The 16,041-nt window shown below is 48.2% G+C and overlaps 6 protein-coding genes across 6 annotated transcripts; 3 read left to right on the top strand and 3 right to left on the bottom strand.

Moving 5' to 3' along the window:
- The first annotated feature begins 90 nt into the window (after window positions 1-90).
- On the top strand, window positions 91-3,629 carry SPPG_07696 (uncharacterized protein). Its single transcript, XM_016755852.1, has 8 exons — window positions 91-180; window positions 243-628; window positions 975-1,086; window positions 1,200-1,269; window positions 1,330-1,407; window positions 1,480-2,414; window positions 2,480-2,622; window positions 2,687-3,629. The coding sequence occupies exons 6-8, from the start codon at window positions 1,517-1,519 to the stop codon at window positions 3,323-3,325; spliced, it is 1,680 nt and encodes a 559-aa protein (XP_016604904.1). The 5' UTR covers window positions 91-180; window positions 243-628; window positions 975-1,086; window positions 1,200-1,269; window positions 1,330-1,407; window positions 1,480-1,516; the 3' UTR covers window positions 3,326-3,629.
- Window positions 3,576-4,737, bottom strand: SPPG_07695 (uncharacterized protein). Its single transcript, XM_016755851.1, has 3 exons — window positions 4,006-4,737; window positions 3,864-3,917; window positions 3,576-3,800 (listed from the first exon to the last, which is right to left on the bottom strand). Exons 1-3 carry the CDS (start codon window positions 4,543-4,545, stop codon window positions 3,702-3,704), a joined length of 693 nt encoding a protein of 230 aa, XP_016604903.1. The 5' UTR covers window positions 4,546-4,737; the 3' UTR covers window positions 3,576-3,701.
- Window positions 4,738-5,515: 778 nt separating this feature from the next.
- SPPG_07694 (uncharacterized protein) lies at window positions 5,516-7,320 on the top strand. Its single transcript, XM_016755850.1, has 3 exons — window positions 5,516-5,754; window positions 5,824-6,290; window positions 6,362-7,320. The coding sequence occupies exons 1-3, from the start codon at window positions 5,606-5,608 to the stop codon at window positions 7,096-7,098; spliced, it is 1,353 nt and encodes a 450-aa protein (XP_016604902.1). The 5' UTR covers window positions 5,516-5,605; the 3' UTR covers window positions 7,099-7,320.
- SPPG_07693 (uncharacterized protein) lies at window positions 7,321-9,668 on the bottom strand. The gene is made up of 4 exons (XM_016755849.1): window positions 8,444-9,668; window positions 8,218-8,370; window positions 8,051-8,154; window positions 7,321-7,984 (listed from the first exon to the last, which is right to left on the bottom strand). Exons 1-4 carry the CDS (start codon window positions 9,366-9,368, stop codon window positions 7,610-7,612), a joined length of 1,557 nt encoding a protein of 518 aa, XP_016604901.1. The 5' UTR covers window positions 9,369-9,668; the 3' UTR covers window positions 7,321-7,609.
- Window positions 9,669-9,710: 42 nt separating this feature from the next.
- On the top strand, window positions 9,711-11,319 carry SPPG_07692 (uncharacterized protein). Its single transcript, XM_016755848.1, has 2 exons — window positions 9,711-10,783; window positions 10,849-11,319. Exons 1-2 carry the CDS (start codon window positions 9,965-9,967, stop codon window positions 10,936-10,938), a joined length of 909 nt encoding a protein of 302 aa, XP_016604900.1. The 5' UTR covers window positions 9,711-9,964; the 3' UTR covers window positions 10,939-11,319.
- On the bottom strand, window positions 11,080-15,782 carry SPPG_07691 (uncharacterized protein). Its single transcript, XM_016755847.1, has 11 exons — window positions 15,526-15,782; window positions 15,247-15,450; window positions 14,258-15,165; window positions 13,850-14,191; window positions 13,449-13,780; window positions 13,026-13,387; window positions 12,719-12,956; window positions 12,489-12,646; window positions 11,739-12,428; window positions 11,603-11,679; window positions 11,080-11,537 (listed from the first exon to the last, which is right to left on the bottom strand). The coding sequence occupies exons 2-11, from the start codon at window positions 15,388-15,390 to the stop codon at window positions 11,384-11,386; spliced, it is 3,405 nt and encodes a 1,134-aa protein (XP_016604899.1). The 5' UTR covers window positions 15,391-15,450; window positions 15,526-15,782; the 3' UTR covers window positions 11,080-11,383.
- Window positions 15,783-16,041: the final 259 nt, after the last annotated feature.

Raw genomic sequence — 16,041 nt, 5'->3', positions numbered from 1 at the left:
CTCAGTAAACCCTTTTGCAAAGTTCGCTAAACAAAAAAAAAACATAAGTTGGTAGGGCGCGTACCTACTGTACGTGTAAAAGGCAGAAGAAGAAAAAACACTTTGGAAGAAAGTAAAAACCTTTTCTGTTGTTGGCAACTACTTTGCATTGGAGTGGGTTGCGCTTGGATATAATCAGTAGTTGAGTTGAATCCAATGCACACTCTTGCCTGTGGCTTGCTGGTTTAGTTTGCTTGGTTTAGCTTTGCTGGTTGCCCTTGTCAACCGGAGGTGGTTTAAGCCGCTTGTCCTTTAGCTTTTCACCGCTTTGCTTTTTTCGAATTGTTCGACGGGCAAACCTTTGTCGTCGTTCATACCAAAGAAGGTTGCGGGGCTATCGGAGGGTCTTTTGGTCAAAAAAGAAGCTCAGAGTCGGTTTTATTTGGTGGTTTATATTCCCCTTCCCTTTGTCGTATATATTTTTTCTTTGGAGGTTCCTACCTGCCCTTTCCAGCGAGGAAACCCTTTTTTTGTGTGTCGAGTCTATTTGACACACGCAGCCCTGTGCCTACGTTGGAAGAGCTTCCGTTCGCTTGGTTTTATCCCCATGTCACTGAGGGTCAGCGCGTACATGTCGTCGGTTCAGTTGGTGAGTAGATCACGCTTGACTTGGAGGGTGGAGATGAGACAACAGGGGTGTGGGAATCGAGTCTTTTGGCAAGCGACCTATGATACCGGGTGGAAAAGAGGAAGGCTTGGTGGATAATGTCCTGAATGTCGCAGATCTTGTCGACATGTCAACTGGACTAGGTGACTGTCCAAGGTTTCACGTGCAAAAGTAGCTTGCTTGGTTTTTTGCATGACGATCCGGCGAGAACGCGGGAGGTGGGAAACTTGGTTTTCTTGATGCAGTTTACAGTTGCGTTTGCGTTGGTTTCGGATTTGTTTTTATTGCCCTTTGTCCTCACCCTTCCTTCCTTCCGCCCACCCATCAGTAAAAATAAATCCTTGCCCTTTGACGTGTTCTGTTCAAGTTTATTTTCTGTTTCCTGTTCCTTCCTTTCTGTGTATTTTATATACCATACCCTTTTGTTTTTGCATTCGGAGGTGCGGCTTTCTTGTTATTCTTTTACTTTTTTTGGTGCGGTCGTCGGAGACCATCTGCGTGATCTGCCAGGATCTTGTACTAATATGTCGTATTCTCTTCCATGTTTCATTAGATCCATTGTCGACACTGGCTTTTTGAGACACCTCCCTAGCTGTATCATAGTATATTGGTACAGGTTTATCGTAAGTGGCATGAAGGCAAACGTATGATTGATCGATGATCACTAATAGATCTGGTTCTAGTCTCCTCTCGGATTGTATTTTAATTTCTAATTCGAATTATTTGCGACGACTTTTTTGTTGTCGCCATTGAAATCTAAGGTTGGTGAATCTGTGCAGGCAAATCTGGAGTGTGACAAGCCTAAATCCTTGTCTTCCTCTATGACTTACTAGCAAACTGCCATCCCTACTTCAACCCGTCATTGCCGCGATGAAGCGCAGCAATGACTATGGTCCTCAGCCAGCCGTGGATAATTATAAGAAACAGCGGTTTAGTCCGCAGACTCCCTATGGATATCCTCTCGGTGCCAGCCCCCCCGGAGGCTTCAATCAAAACAATGCTGATCTTTACGGACAGTTCGGATCAATGGGCCCCTACGTGAACGTTCTCTCCGGTATGGGTGGCATGGCTGGACTCGGCAGTCCTCCCCCGCAGGCGAGCGCAAGTCAAGGCCTTGGCCCATATCAAGGGATGAACCCGAATCAGTACCAGACGCAGTTCTCCCAGAGCGGTTCCTATAACCAGTTTCCGTCAACGGCATTCCATACGAGCCAGCACTATCAGGCTGCCAGCCATGCTTTCAATCAGACGATGCGTACAATCTATCTTGGTAACCTTCCGCCGTTGGTTTCATATGAGGAAGTCATCAACATAGTGAAAGGAGGGTCACTTGAGCAAGTCAAGATTCTCGAGGAGAAGAATTGCGCATTTGTTACCTTTGTAGAAGCAACCGCTGCCCACGCGTTTCACGCGGATTCGCAAGCCAAACGGCCTCACATTGGCACCCAGGAGATCAAGGTCGGATGGGGAAAGCACTCTACTATTCCCCCAACCATTCTCGCTGCAATCCAGGGAGGCGCCTCGCGGAACGTCTTCATTGGAAACATTGACGAAGGAGTGACGGAACCAATGTTGACGCAAGAGTTTGGCCGGTTTGGTCCTGTGGATCAGATCAAGATTCTTTTTGAAAAGCGGATTGCTTTCGTTCACATGGCGAGCATTGCTGCAGCGATGAAGGCGGTTAGTACTCTTCCCAACGACTCGCGTTGGGCAAATCGCCGTATCAACTATGGAAAGGATCGATGTGCCTACCAACCAAAAGTCGCTGGTATGTTTTTGGGTGTGATCAAGTACATTTCTTTCAGCTCCACCGATTTATCGTCTTTTTTGCAGGACTCGTACAAAATATGGGCTTTGGGATGACATTTGATCCGTTCAATGGCCTTTCGGGCCAGATGAATGGCAATGCGGGTACAAATCGCACAGTATATCTCGGAAGTATTCACCCGGATGTTACGACCAAGGACTTGTGTGATGTATGTTTCTACTTTCACGATTCCCGAATAGTGCTTTGGCTTTTCTGATTTTCGTTATGCGCAGGTCATTCGCGGTGGTATTCTTCAAAATATCAAGTATATGCCCGACAAGAACATTGCATTTGTCACGTTCATCGATCCTAGTTCAGCTGTCAACTTTTATAACCGAGGTACTTACGAAGGGGTTGTGCTGAAGGGGAAGCGGCTCAAGGTTGGTTGGGGAAAGGCGACCTCCCTGCCACAGTCAGTTGCAGTTGCCGTTCAATCGGGAGCTTCGCGTAACGTCTACATTGGAGCGATTGACGAATTGATTACGGAAGACCGTTTGCGCAAGGACTTTAGCGAGTTTGGCGACATTGAGCTGGTCAACATCATTCCGGAAAAAAATATTGGTTTCGTGAATTTTGTGGACATTATGAGCGCTGTCAAGGCTGTTGAATCAATGAAGTTGGTTCCTGACTACGGAAAGTACAAGATAAACTATGGGAAGGACCGATGCGGCAACCCACCGCGCCCACCTAGGGAGAGTGCTGTGCAAAGAGCCGCTGCTGTTGCCGCTGCTGCTGCCGCAGGCCCTGCGAATGAAAACGGATACGGTGGAGACAAGGTCTCAACTGGTGGGATGGGATTGAGTGCCATGGAGGAGACTGAGTCGTTATTGAATGGAACTTCGCTGTTGGGTAGCAGTGGAAGCTTTCTCTGAACGGACACAGCGTACATTTCTATAATAGGCAGATACCTTGCGGTTGGGATTGTACTACAAATAGGCGTTAAGTATGGGCTCAGTATTGCATTTCTCCCTCTTCTCAGCGATTTGAGCCTTTCGGTTTTATTTCGCGACATACCTTTCATTGCTGTTGGAGTTGGGCTGGAGCTTTGGAAAGAGGATACCGTATTGGGCAGGGCGTGTTTTCTTTTATTTGATACTTTTGTTATTCATTCTTTTGTGGTACTTTCTGTAATTTCACATTGAATTTATTATTTGTGCACACATATATGACACCAAAACTGTCGGTATGTTGACAGCAATATATTATCAAATAAGGTATGGTAGCAGAGGTAGCTACAGTTTGCGTTTCTTAACGCCTTTCGCAGCTCAACCCAGTCCCACTCATTGAGCCACCTCGCTTTTCAAACTCTTCCATCGAAATGGGGTTATTGTAGCGTACATCCGCGACCTTGATGGATGATCAGTTAGAATTGAATTTGTTCAAAAACACTGTGATGTAGGGGATCAATACCTTGGGAGCGGCTGTCTGATGTTCATAGATGGGCTGTGCAGTGTGCACAACGTGCTAAAACATGACAAAGATATGAGACTTTGTCCGTGTGTAGAATGCGACCGCATAGGGTTGCAGCCGATCGCTTAACATACTAACATACCGTCTGGTCAATGGTCCTCTCAATAACGGGCTGAACTTCCTCAATAACGTGCTTATTGACCTTTTCCTTTACGATCGGGGCAGTGACTCTGACGCCCTCATTCTCTTGTTCCACCGTACGTCCCCCAGTAACTAACTCTCTGTTTTTCTGGTACCGCCTTGCGTCCTCCGCATTCAGCTCCTCGCTGGATTCACGGGCGATACCGGCGTTCTGAGCGTAGTGATGCTGAGTCTCGGCTTGAACGTGGTCGTGGATGGGTTGGACGGATTGTTGGACGATGGTTTCGTCGCGTTCGCGAGAGACAATGGGTGTCACTTCTGTAGCGTGGTGTTCACGAACATTTTCGCGAGTTACGGGGGCGTTTTGAGTGTGGCAGTACTCGGAGGCACCGGCGGTTGGGTTAGCCGAAGATGTGTCGGTAGTTGTGGTCGATTGGGGTGCGGAAGATTGGTTTACAGTACTGTCGGAATCCACATTGGAAGACTTTTCATTGTTGGAGTGGGAGTGGCCAGCGTTTTTCAAGGCGCTAATGAGACCCATCTTGTTTCTTTGATTAATGTGAAGGTGTAGTGACTAGTTATTTGAAGTAGATGTTGAGAGTTGATGTTCTGGAGGTCGACCTCCTCCATGCCTCCCTTTTAAAGTGCTGCTGCAGATTGACGCAGCTGCACCTCCACTGTTTTTTTGCTGCAGCATCACAATGACGGTATTAACCCTCAAGAAGTTCAGTGGCGTTACCCAAGTCCATCTTACACGCGCTGCAACGGAAAATGCGCGCGCTCGGTAGACCATCCATATACTGCAAGGACAATCCCGCTCATCGAAAGGACTAGCATGCCTGACGCATGAGGTAATTTGAAGCAAATACCTAGCAAGAAGAATTGTTGGAAAGTTGGCATATGACGAAGGATGCACTTTTGAATCGCAAAGCAACTGGAATGAAAAAGACCAACCAGTTATGAAAACCTTATTTTTTTTCGTGTCTATCTGATGCATGACGAAAACAGATCGGAGTTACGGATTACGTATGATTTCGTAGTCCATACGCTTGAAAAATCGAATTCCGCCAATGCGGGAACTTTACGCGTGCAATTTGCAATGAGTTATTTCATATGTTATTTCATATGCAAATGGCAATTCGTATTCCACGAGCAGTCAAATGGGTTTATCATGGTGACCATCATCGTACATATGGGAGGCGGACTTGTGTGAAGCATGATGAGCTGCATCCCCCCGTGCATGCAGTTGGATTTCCATGCTCGTCTTCATAGTCGAGATTCCGTTTGTGGAATATATATCCGAACCTCCAGTGGCTTTGTTCCATTGTTTGCATTCTTGCTCTTACGTTGTTCAACAATTCATCTTGAATAAGTTGAAATACAGAAATCTCTTACATGATCATCGGAGGCCCCCCCTTATGTTTCATAATTTAGACGAGACGCCACTGCGGTACGTGCCCCACATGGCCGCGTGTTTGGGCCTCCATTTTGCCCCCCAGGATCGCCATTTGAACTTCTTTAGATTTCTCCGTCGTTAACTTGGGGTTTTCTTTCAAACTGCTCTGGCTTGACAGCGACTTTGGCCTTTGGAAATAGCAGAAATGAGTGGAAAAGACAAGATGGACGACAAGACCGCGGCGACCGTAGCAATGGAAACGGAAAACCTTGACCATGCTGAAGGAACGTCCAAGGTCAAGTTTGTGTTTGGAATGCTAAAAAAGTTGGTGGGTGTCAAGGATTTGAGCAGCATGTAAGTACGAGTGATGTGAATGAACGAATTGGATAGATCGAATGCTCATTTTCTTAAAAATACTTGTAGGCGCCTCTCCCTTCCGGCTTCTCTTATGGAACCCGAGTCTAACCTCGAGTTCTGGAACTACATGGACCGTCCTGACTACTTTGTTACAATCCCAGATGGTGAAGACCCTCTCGAGCGTATGCTTCGTGTCATTAGATGGTGGTATTCAAAAGACACGAAATGGAAGGACCAGCGCATTCGGAAACCGTACAATTCGATCCTGGGGGAGCGGTTCCTGTGCTGGTGGGATGTACCCCTCAATGATGTCTCTCCTTCCGCCGAGCCACGGTCGAGTACATCGACAGACCAGACAAACACCGACCAGGAGAGCGAGAAAACGCTTGTAGATGATACTCCGCTCAAAGTCACATGTATCACCGAGCAAATTTCGCATCACCCTCCCGTATCCGCCTACTATTATGAATGTAAGGAGAAGGGTATTATTGGACGTGGTGTAGATCATATTTCTGCGAGATTCACAGGAACAAGTGAGTCGTTTGGCTTTCTATATCTGCTGTGTTGCGTGACTAGGGTTTCCAAAACTTATGTGATCATCCAGACATCAAAGTCGGTCCAGGTGCCCAAAACCACGGCATCTACATAACGCTCACCTCCCTTGACGACGAAGAATACAACATCCAACACCCATGGGCATCAGTCACAGGCTGGCTTTCTGGGTCTCCATACGTCGTCGTGGGCGAGAGCGCCATTATCACCTGCCCAAAGACAGGCCTTAAAGCCGTATTGGAGTATAAGGAAGAGTCCATGTTTGGCAAGGCCAAGTTCGCCATTGAAGGAAAGATTTTCAAGTATGATTACGAAGCCGACAAATCATATACGGACAAGGAGCGCAAAGAAAAGGAAAAATTGAGTAAAATCAAGGACAAGGATGTGGTGTGCCGACTTTACGGCCAATGGAATGGTCAAATCTTTTGTGTGAAAACTACTCAAGACAGCGACGCAAAACCCCGTCTTCTTTTCGACATGCACACGTCCACTCCCGCCAAAAAGCAAACACTCCCCCTGGAAGACCAACATCCACTCGAGTCCCGCCGAATATGGGAACCAGTCACCTCAGCACTGTTAGCCAAGGACTTTACACTCGCCACGAATGAGAAAAGAAGGATAGAAGATGCACAGAGAAAGCTGGCTGCTGAACGTGCTGCACGTGACGAAGACTTTGTGAGCGAGTACTTTGAGTTCAAAGGTGATCGCGCTGGCAGGCCAGGCCCACCTGTCGATATGAATAGAGCAAAACCATTTTTAAAGGAAGGAAAGCAGTTTGTGTGTAAGTAGCGCTGCTGCTGGTATACGTTACATGTATATAGATGAGACGAACGTAAACAAAAGTGCGCAAGTAGATCCATAGCTGGTCTCAATGTTTATAGCAAACAAGATCTGTAAAGTAGATTAGCTGTTGTATGTGCTGTAAAAACCCAAAACAAGTGTAAATTTCTGATCCGTAACTGAAATCTCAAGTCGGGCTTTGCCACAGGATCCAAAGTAATCAGATTTGTTGTGTTCCATACTTAAGGATGCTCTATCTTTTATATGCCGTGTGATTCTTGATGAGGCAACCAAGGTAACGCCACGAGAAATCAGAAGCACTTCGGAGTTGTCTTATGCAGATACAGCAGGATCTTAGGGTTGACTGTAAGGCAGTATAGAGTCTATCGGATGTCTATAAAATACACCAAACTTGGAAACCCACAGAAGCCACGACACCAAGCTACCACACTCTCGCCACTCTATTCTGTACGTTTTTCTTCCCCAATGCTCTAGAATCTTTAAATCATTTGTGAAATGTCTAAACCCTCAAATCTCCGATTCCTCGTTCGGCTTCTGGCCATAAAATGTACTCCACCACACCAATCACAGTCCGTCGTTTACTACTGCTCTCTCCAGCTCTCTCTGATCCCACAAAAGGACTCATACTCACAGAAAATCCGCCAGGGCCAAGCGTCTTTCCAGAGGCAAGGGTCATCGATTCCTTGGTCCCATCAGATGATAATTCCATGTCTACCACGATGGGGAATGTCAGGCGCAAAGGCGTACGTCCGGTACCAAAGTACAAGACAACGGACGGCGAGAGTGGCGTAGCGAGGGTGAACCCGCGAAGGTAACGCGAATCAAAGGTCTGACGCAGGGAGGCGGAGTGGCAGTGGACTTTAAAACGCGGATTCTAGTGGTTCGGAGAACAGATTTCAGTTGTGCTTGAAAACATAGCACAGCGAGAATGACAACATACTGGTTCCCCATTCGGAAGTGGCCGTTGCGCCAATCCAACCTGCAATGTTCCCTCCGCACCCGAAGAGCAAAATGTGATGGACGACTTTTTCGCGGAAATGATCACTAATACGACATGTTGAGCAATTGGTTCTGCGAGAGCATTGTATCACCATATGTTTCCCTCACCTTTATCGCTGGTATCACCCAAGGCTCCAAAGATCTTTGCGAATTCTTGGGATGCAATCTGACAAATGTGATGATACCGCGGTCGTGGGAGGGGACCTAACCTATCTAATCGAGGCATAGCGTCCATTTCGTACATACACTTTTTTCCACCATCTGAATTGCAAGCAGCAGCAAAATAATGAGCAAATGTGTTTTTGGCAGTCGCATGCAAAATATGATGTCTCACCAGAGGATTCAAAATACAATTCATATAGCATCACAACGCCAGCTTCGCCTACGTCTGCTCGAATGGTCAGACTATCCTCATCATCCAAAAGTATGAGCTGCTGCAGAAGCACCCGCGGATTCAGCCCAATCGCGACCTGGGGCTTGCGGAGATGGTAGGTTGAGAACGGACTTGTCCACCCAGAGACCCCAGCATGCGCAATGTGCGGCCATATAGACTTTGGTGTGACCGTGTCGGCATCTACTTCGCTTCCAGCACGGCTAGATACACTCGATATGCTAGCAGCCGAAGGGGGACGCGAAATGTTGAGTGAGAGGCCATTGCTCGGGGCGGCTAATGATGTACTGGAACCGGAGAGCCTGGTTCCAGCTCCCCATCCAGCGCCACCTCCCGCGCTGACGGTGCTTCCACCTGAAGCCCGTCTAGGAGCATCCCATTTTGATTGTCCCCAAGCACTTGGGAATCCTGATCCAATCGTTCCGGCCGGGTTGTTTGCAGCATTTCCGCCCGACACTCGTCGAGATGAATCCCACGTTCCGCCACCGCTACTGCCTCCCGTCCCAGCACCCCACAAGTTAGGACCGTCCGCAGGTACACTCCCTGAGGAATCCCTCCTCCATGCACCTCCTTCACTCGCAACGGACGATCCAGGGCTTGCTGGCTCATCTTCTACCGTTTCGCCTTCTTGAACTGGTGCATCGAGCGTGAATGATACGACAGCCTTATCGTCTGTTGGATGCGCAGCAAACCGAACGGACAGCCCACGGGAGGTGAAAACAAAGTTAACGGATGGGTTCGGTGAAAAGTCTTTGACTGATGCGAGCAAGGCTGACAGAATGTGCTTCCCGCCAGGACGGAATGTAACTTCGAGGTCCATTTCTGGCGACTGCGGGGGTTGCGATTGTTGAGAAGTGCGACGAGACATGCTGGCGTTTTTCAAATCCCGGAGAGTCACTCGTGGTTATCACTTGTCAATACAGAGACGCCGAGGTTGTCGCCTTGTTCCGCAGTTTACAGCCAAAGGGCACTAATATCAATGCGCAGGCCAGTAAGGACAGGTGACCAATTACTTGTCTCATAAAACAGTACGCACCTCTGGGTTTCCGGTGCTATGTTCAAATGGCGGGTTCCGAAAAGAAAAAAAAAAGCGAAAACCTAAGCCGGCAGCCCCTTGGGGTCGGGTTGATCGGAGTGCTTTGAAGCGAGTTTCCCGCGACAAGTTAAATAAATTGATAAACCACGCTGTTGCCGATTAAGCAGTTTTTGAAATTCCTGTTTTCCACGCGATTTGCTTTTGATAGTGGCGTTTTCTTGGAAACTTTTTGCAAAAGAAAGTGTCATTTGAGGTTATTGTTTTTGTTCTTGCAACCTCCCCCAGCAACCCCAGAGGTGCAATCGAAGCCTTATTCGCAAGTGCCGGCCTCGTTTCGTTCGTTCCCCGCGTTTAGAACCACTGGATCTGCATTTCGTCACGCAATCTCATGGTGGTGCGAGATCACCTTCACATTTGGTGACGGATAAATGCCATCTGAGGTCGCACCTTTTCCTGGAGTTCCACTCTCCACTCCACCTCACGTCATTCTCCCCCCAGAACTCACTTACAATATTCTCATCAACCTCATTTCCCATCCTCAAACCCTTCTGTCCGCACTCTACGTTTCCCATTCGTTTCACATTTCCGCAAAATGCCTCCTCCAGACATACCATCCAAGGTCTATCGAAGCCATAAAGACCCTAAAGTCTCTTTCGTCAGCACAACCAGAAGTGGTTGCTAATGATCTGTTCCAGCTATTATGGTCTGTCGTAACGGACGCGGAAGTGGAGGAGACGGATGAGAGCGTTGGCTCGACGCTGACAGCAAAAGAAACACTCACCTGTATCCTTAACCTCCTTCAAACAAGCGCTCAAACCATGCCCCTTCATCTGACATCAAAATACACTACGACATTCACACTCCTTACACAAAAGTGGTCAAAAAGGTGCTGTAGAAAGCGGTACACGCACCTAGGCAACCTCGTTCAGACGATCCTACTACAGCAACCCTTACAGCAATTGTTTGATCTACTTTTGCAAAGGCCTATATCACCATACCCTACAGTTGTTCTCACGCACCAAATCATGCCCAATCTCCTCGTACCAACAAACTCGTTGCATTCCTTGATCAAAATGTCTTTTGATGGACATCCGAATTCGCTTTGGTTGACGTGCGAGATGTTGGCGTTAGTGGGTAAGAGACTGGACAAGGTCTCGGGGGAAAAGGAGAACAATGTCTACTACAGGAGATTGAGAAAATGTGTCGAGAATGCCAATGTCGAGCAGAAATCTAGAATGGCAGTCACGGTAGTGTGTCCTTTCCATTTTCCATCTCAAACCCTCCTCATGTCCACTAATGATATTCCTACTAGCATCTTCTCCAGCTTCGTAAGACAAAGTGGATCCATCCGTCATCTGCATCGTCAGAACTCTCATGCTGCTCTTTTATTTGCGTCTCGTAGTGTACCGCGCGACCAGTGGTACTTGTATATAGCTGGTTTTACAATATCTGTATACGTGCGCACTTGACCATTGATCGTCCATGGATTAGTTTTTAGACCACTTAAAACACCCGTCACCAAAGGAACCCTATTTTTGCCCACCAGCGGTCACTGCTTTGGAAATAAAAGCAGAGAAGACGGAAGGATCACACAAGTGTGCCAATGCCTCAACAAGGGATGAGCTATAAACCCATTGTATTGTTTCTTCAACCCAAATTGTACACCTTCCACCTCTTGCAAAGCCCAATACCGAAAAACAACCATTAACGTTATTTTACAAACCAAGAAAAAAAGGAGGCAACAAAGGGACACAATTCGAAAAACGAAAATTATAATAACGCAAGCAAAAGAAAAAAAAAGGAAATAAAAAGGACCGCACATCTCCCTGAGCATCGCCATCTCACTTTCAACCCATAACCCCTTCAGAAACACTTGGCTTCCTTTCCAGTGCAATTCGATAGAAGCTGTCAAATAGCTCGCCAAAGAATATCGGGAGTTGACCGCAAGCCTCGTCGCACGTTGTAGTGTACGTAACACAGCGACGATGGTACTCTGGCAGTCTGCAAGAGTATAAGGATGAGCATGTGTATAATGTAGCCTCTACTTGAAGGCAGTTGAACATTACCTGTCAATGATTGCTTGCACTCGTTCAGCACACCGGTCAGCTTCCAATGCGACGGCTAAGCAGGCCCCTCGTTGCATCTATTCATGCCAGACATGTTAGCTTAGTTCTGCTTCATACCAATACGTGAGCATCTTACCAATTTCCATGGCGGGGCATCATCAGTAATCACCGTAGTCCCCTGTTCAGTTTTGAGCCTCTCAGACCAGGAGGCCACCTCGGAAGATGCCACATTCGGATCCCATTGCGGACAAAACTTTTGCCATTCCGTAATGGCCGATTCACCACAGACAACATAGCGACATGCCACTAAACGAGGCGCCGGAATGTCGGGTGACGATGGCCTCGGCTCCATCATACCGTCTGATTCTTCCAGAACGGCTACCATCTCTTTCTCCTTCTTCTGCTTTCTCCTCTTTTTACCACCACTCCGCTTCTGCCTCTCCTGCTCATTCCCACCACCGGGTTTGGCACTTCCTGAGTCACTAGCTACATCTCCAAACCCATCCTCACTTCCATCAGCACCCTTCTTCGACTCCAAAAGCAGAGCATCCAAAATCGCGCCCCAGCTCCTGTATGTGTCGTCCGTCTTCAAGTGTGCTGGAAGTAAAGTGACACATACGAGCTCCGGGGGATCCTTTTGTTCCATTTCCGAGACTGGTGTGGGTGGAGGAGACGCCATTGAAGAGCGGGAGCTGGCTGAGGTTGCAAGTGTTGGTTCTCGGATCTGCTCCATAAAATAGCTGTCCCGGCGACGGTTCGAAGTCAACGTGCGGGGATAGCGTGGTGTCTCGGTAATCAAGTCCGTGGGATGGAGAGACTTCTCAAACTGAATGTACATAGGATGTCAGATCCAGATGGCTACGGAATACAACTTTCGATAACGTACCCTGTCTCTCCCACGCCAGTAGCGTAGTCTCAAAGTAGGTCCTTCGGGAAACAACGCAATCCTATGGGCATGCGCGAGTCGGTGCGATGTGGATGCAAATATGCCTCCCTGGAACAGAGATTCGGAGGAAGGAGTTTTCGAATTCTTCCGAATATCACCTAGACAGTCAAATACGTAAGGCTCCGAAAAAGCACCGAGTGAACGACAGACTACCGCTGATTAGTACTTACTCATAACGTCGAGCCACCGCTTGACAGCGTTGGTTCGTTGCAGCATGAAAACAGCGACGGGTCCTTCCGTGAGCTCATGATAAAAGCGGTCCAATACCTCGGGCCCATGACGAATAGCGTCCTCGTCGTGGGCGAGCATTTTCCGGGCAGTGTGATAGTTCATGCGTGTAACCTTCAACCCCGCTATGTCAAAGTCCTCCTTTCGCATACGATTGATGATTCTGCCGAGGTGTGGAAACTAGACATAATGCAACATTAGCACAGGTCAACAGGACATCTTCAACCGATACCACGCAAGCATGCTCACCAGACTAGCTTTCACAACACATATGGTCGTAAGGAAAGGTGCATGCTCGAGGAGAGTCTTGCCAATGTAAGGATCGTGAAGGTACCATTGTGGATGATACTGCCTGTCTTCCCACGTCTGCGTGCCTCCTGGGACTAGCTCGGAGTCGCGGAAGAAGATGGTGATCTGGTTGTAGCATGCTTCAACGTTCGGCGACACAAGCACGTTTAGCCGAAGAGCCTCCAAGGGATCAAATAGTTCAGGCTCGTTAATGGAAGGCACATCCGTAGCCTTTTGACTAACACCGCGGCGTCTCCTTCCCAGCTTAGGACCCTCGGTATCAACGCTGTCCGAAATACTCAAGTACGATTTCAGATATGACCCTACGTTATGAGCGGTGAGCATTTGATGATTTCTGTAACACCAGGTGACCTATATACATACCGACAATCTCTTCCACTCTCTCAAAACCGTTGCTTTTACGCACTACCATCATCACCCATCCTTGACCATCCTGCCCCTTCTGCGTAATCTTTTCCAGACTAGGATGCCATTTCACGTCACCAACTTCGTAGGGCGTAAGATATTTGGCATGATCGACGCTCAAATCCTTCAGGTACTTGAGACCTAGAAGCTCGAACCGATTGGTTGCCTCCAACAGTTTCTTCATAATCGGCGTTGCAAAGCTCATTCTAGCCGCAATAAATACCGCCTGAGGTAACTCTGGATCAGAGTAGAAAACCTCAGCTCTAGAAATCCGCAGCTCTGCCTTCTCCCTGGAGACATAGACATAGAGTACTTTGGGTTAACCTCCTGTTACGGTGAAGAATGGCTCAAATACGTACCTGGGAGGGAGCCTCCTTTCCGTGGTATCAGGAGATGCCGCTGCGTTCTTCGTCCTGACTTCACGAGATACATGAAAAAGATCGTCGGCAGTCAAATTGGTCAGTCCCTCGCGTTCCGCTGCCGTGAGTCCCGGTGACTGGACCGCTCGCATTAAAAAGGCCCGTAAGGATTCAAGACATCGAGCGGCAGACAATGGAACACCGCCCGGCTTTTTGCTGAGCTGAAGTAAAAAGGAGAAGTTGGTGACGCTCTTCAGATCCTGTCGCCAGTCATCTGTTCCCATTGGTCTCCGTAGGCCTTGCTTATACGTGCGTTCAAGATTGCCAAAGTATTCGGACCTCCTACAAACAAGCTTCCACGTTAATATCCACGGCCATGTTCGCAAAGCATGCGTGTCCTCAAATTACCTCGAAATGCCTTCGAGCTCGTACCCGAGACTCATGACCTCCTCCAAGAGTGGACCATATAACGCAGATGGCACCATCGGAGAGATGGTAAGGCTATGAATATCCGAGCCTAAATCTGCTTGAGCGAGTGGAGCTGCGCCTTCCATTGTCTTGGGCGCCGGGGTAGGCGAGCATGTTGTTGACCCTTTGGAGGAAACAGAGCTTCGTCGGACATCTGAAAAGCTAGATTTCCGTGCGTGACTGGGGAAAGATGGCTTCCTTTTGACTGAATTATTTTCAGCAGTCTGAGGGGCAACCAAGGTGGGTTCTGCGGCCGCCGCTGCAACACTGGTCGCGCTTGCATCTGTATGGTCTACAACAGTTGCATCGATGCGAGGGGTTTTATCCTCACAAACCTCCTTTGCCTTTTCATCCATATTGATGCTACTCTTCTTCTTCTTTGGCTTCTTCTTACGCTTCTTCTTCTGTGTCGCGTCCGAAGCAGGAACATCTGGAGAATTACTAGGTGCCTGCTGCTCACCAAGATGGTTCTCCCGCGCCCGACGTAGAATGCTCTCAAAATCGGTTTCCTTCAGCAGTTCTACGGCAGGAAACGAGGGTGAGTCGGTAGGCAGAAACCTTTCAAATTCGCGGGAGCTCCGTGTAGTTTCAAACACGTTGCGAGTATTGGGAGGGAAGGTCTTGAATTTTTTGTACTCCTGGAAGCGGTGGGCCGCGTCCAAATCCCTTTGCGTGCGACGAGCGGCATTTGCAAGATCAATATCCCAATGGAAAGGCAGGATGGTTGAAGGTGGAGGGACAGAAGGTCGTGGGAGCGTGGTCACCGTTTCTTGCGGCTTGTAACCTGACCGGGATCGAAGCCAGGGATCGTCATCGCGAAGGATAGGGTCCGTTGAGTCGGAAAAGCTCTATAAAATCATGAACAGAGAAAAGGACCAATTTGTTAGCGATAGCACCAGATTTTCACACGCCGGATGAGTAGTGCTTACCCGATCATCTGCAAAGTTCCAATCGCCAGATTCTTGTGAGCTCGTTGGACTGGAACTTGTAGAAGACGGAGGACGAGGAACGACACTAATGCCATTCACTTTGTGTCGTGGATAAATGCGACGCTCGGTAGTGTGAAACGGCATGTTGCGCAGTACAAAAGCTCCAATGTCGTGATCAGAAGGAAGCTAAGATGCAGTCTGAAACTAGGTGCGAGTAAGTAAACATCCAACTACGACAGTAAAGAACCATACAAAACTCCTATAGAACCGATGACAAACCTCCGACTTCTGTGATTTGGAGTAGTGAGCGAAAATAAATGATAGAAACGCGGGAAAGTGAGGACGGAGGGTATAACTCGTGTGTCGCAAGGTGTGAAGAAATCAAGTATGCGGTAGTGTACGAGTGAGTCGATAATCGTAAGGGAATGGACGAGAGACAAGATGCTACGGGGATGATGAAAAAAGGTTCAAGGGAGAAAAACGAAAAGGATGCGGGGGAAAAGCTTGTGGTATGCGCAGTCTTATCCTGGATTGGCATTACCAACACATTTGTCCGAAATCTGCGGGTCTCCCATTGGAACCCCGTGGGCTTAGTCATGTCGGAGTGTGACGCGCTTTTGAACAAAGAACGATCGCGCTCTCCTGCTGATGCGGGTTCTTGTTTGTCTTGATGGTAGTTGGTGCAATTGGTGGTGGTGCTGCAAGTTCCATGGCAGTATAGACGGGTGGCATAGGGTCATGGGTTAAGCACGTTGGGAAGAACTTGGGTGGCATCGTTTGTTTGGACATGGTTTA

The sequence above is a fragment of the Spizellomyces punctatus genome (genome assembly GCF_000182565.1).
Source record: "Spizellomyces punctatus DAOM BR117 chromosome Unknown supercont1.17, whole genome shotgun sequence".
In the NCBI taxonomy this organism is placed as follows: Eukaryota; Fungi; Chytridiomycota; class Chytridiomycetes; order Spizellomycetales; family Spizellomycetaceae; genus Spizellomyces; species Spizellomyces punctatus.
Note: the sequence above shows the minus strand (reverse complement) of the source record. Positions and strands in the feature narration are given on the sequence as shown.

Excerpts from the sequence above, each read along its gene's own strand:
- SPPG_07691 (XM_016755847.1), bottom strand. The coding sequence starts at position 15,390 with ATGCCGTTTCACACTACCGAGCGTCGCATTTATCCACGACACAAAGTG. Across the intron at positions 13,781-13,849 it reads GAAAGGAGGCTCCCTCCCAG|GGAGAAGGCAGAGCTGCGGA; the intron begins GTACGTATTTGA and ends CTATGTCTCCAG. Across the intron at positions 11,538-11,602 it reads GTGCAAGCAATCATTGACAG|ACTGCCAGAGTACCATCGTC; the intron begins GTAATGTTCAAC and ends ATACTCTTGCAG.
- SPPG_07694 (XM_016755850.1), top strand. The coding sequence starts at position 5,606 with ATGAGTGGAAAAGACAAGATGGACGACAAGACCGCGGCGACCGTAGCA. Across the intron at positions 5,755-5,823 it reads GTCAAGGATTTGAGCAGCAT|GCGCCTCTCCCTTCCGGCTT; the intron begins GTAAGTACGAGT and ends AAATACTTGTAG. Across the intron at positions 6,291-6,361 it reads TGCGAGATTCACAGGAACAA|ACATCAAAGTCGGTCCAGGT; the intron begins GTGAGTCGTTTG and ends GTGATCATCCAG.
- SPPG_07693 (XM_016755849.1), bottom strand. The coding sequence starts at position 9,368 with ATGTCTCGTCGCACTTCTCAACAATCGCAACCCCCGCAGTCGCCAGAA. Across the intron at positions 8,371-8,443 it reads ATTGTATTTTGAATCCTCTG|ATGGTGGAAAAAAGTGTATG; the intron begins GTGAGACATCAT and ends CTTGCAATTCAG. Across the intron at positions 7,985-8,050 it reads CACTTCCGAATGGGGAACCA|AATCCGCGTTTTAAAGTCCA; the intron begins GTATGTTGTCAT and ends CCGAACCACTAG.
- SPPG_07696 (XM_016755852.1), top strand. The coding sequence starts at position 1,517 with ATGAAGCGCAGCAATGACTATGGTCCTCAGCCAGCCGTGGATAATTAT. Across the intron at positions 2,415-2,479 it reads CTACCAACCAAAAGTCGCTG|GACTCGTACAAAATATGGGC; the intron begins GTATGTTTTTGG and ends TCTTTTTTGCAG. Across the intron at positions 2,623-2,686 it reads CGACCAAGGACTTGTGTGAT|GTCATTCGCGGTGGTATTCT; the intron begins GTATGTTTCTAC and ends CGTTATGCGCAG.
- SPPG_07692 (XM_016755848.1), top strand. The coding sequence starts at position 9,965 with ATGCCATCTGAGGTCGCACCTTTTCCTGGAGTTCCACTCTCCACTCCA. Across the intron at positions 10,784-10,848 it reads AATCTAGAATGGCAGTCACG|CATCTTCTCCAGCTTCGTAA; the intron begins GTAGTGTGTCCT and ends TATTCCTACTAG.
- SPPG_07695 (XM_016755851.1), bottom strand. The coding sequence starts at position 4,545 with ATGGGTCTCATTAGCGCCTTGAAAAACGCTGGCCACTCCCACTCCAAC. Across the intron at positions 3,918-4,005 it reads AGAGGACCATTGACCAGACG|CACGTTGTGCACACTGCACA; the intron begins GTATGTTAGTAT and ends GTCATGTTTTAG. Across the intron at positions 3,801-3,863 it reads ATCAGACAGCCGCTCCCAAG|GTCGCGGATGTACGCTACAA; the intron begins GTATTGATCCCC and ends TCATCCATCAAG.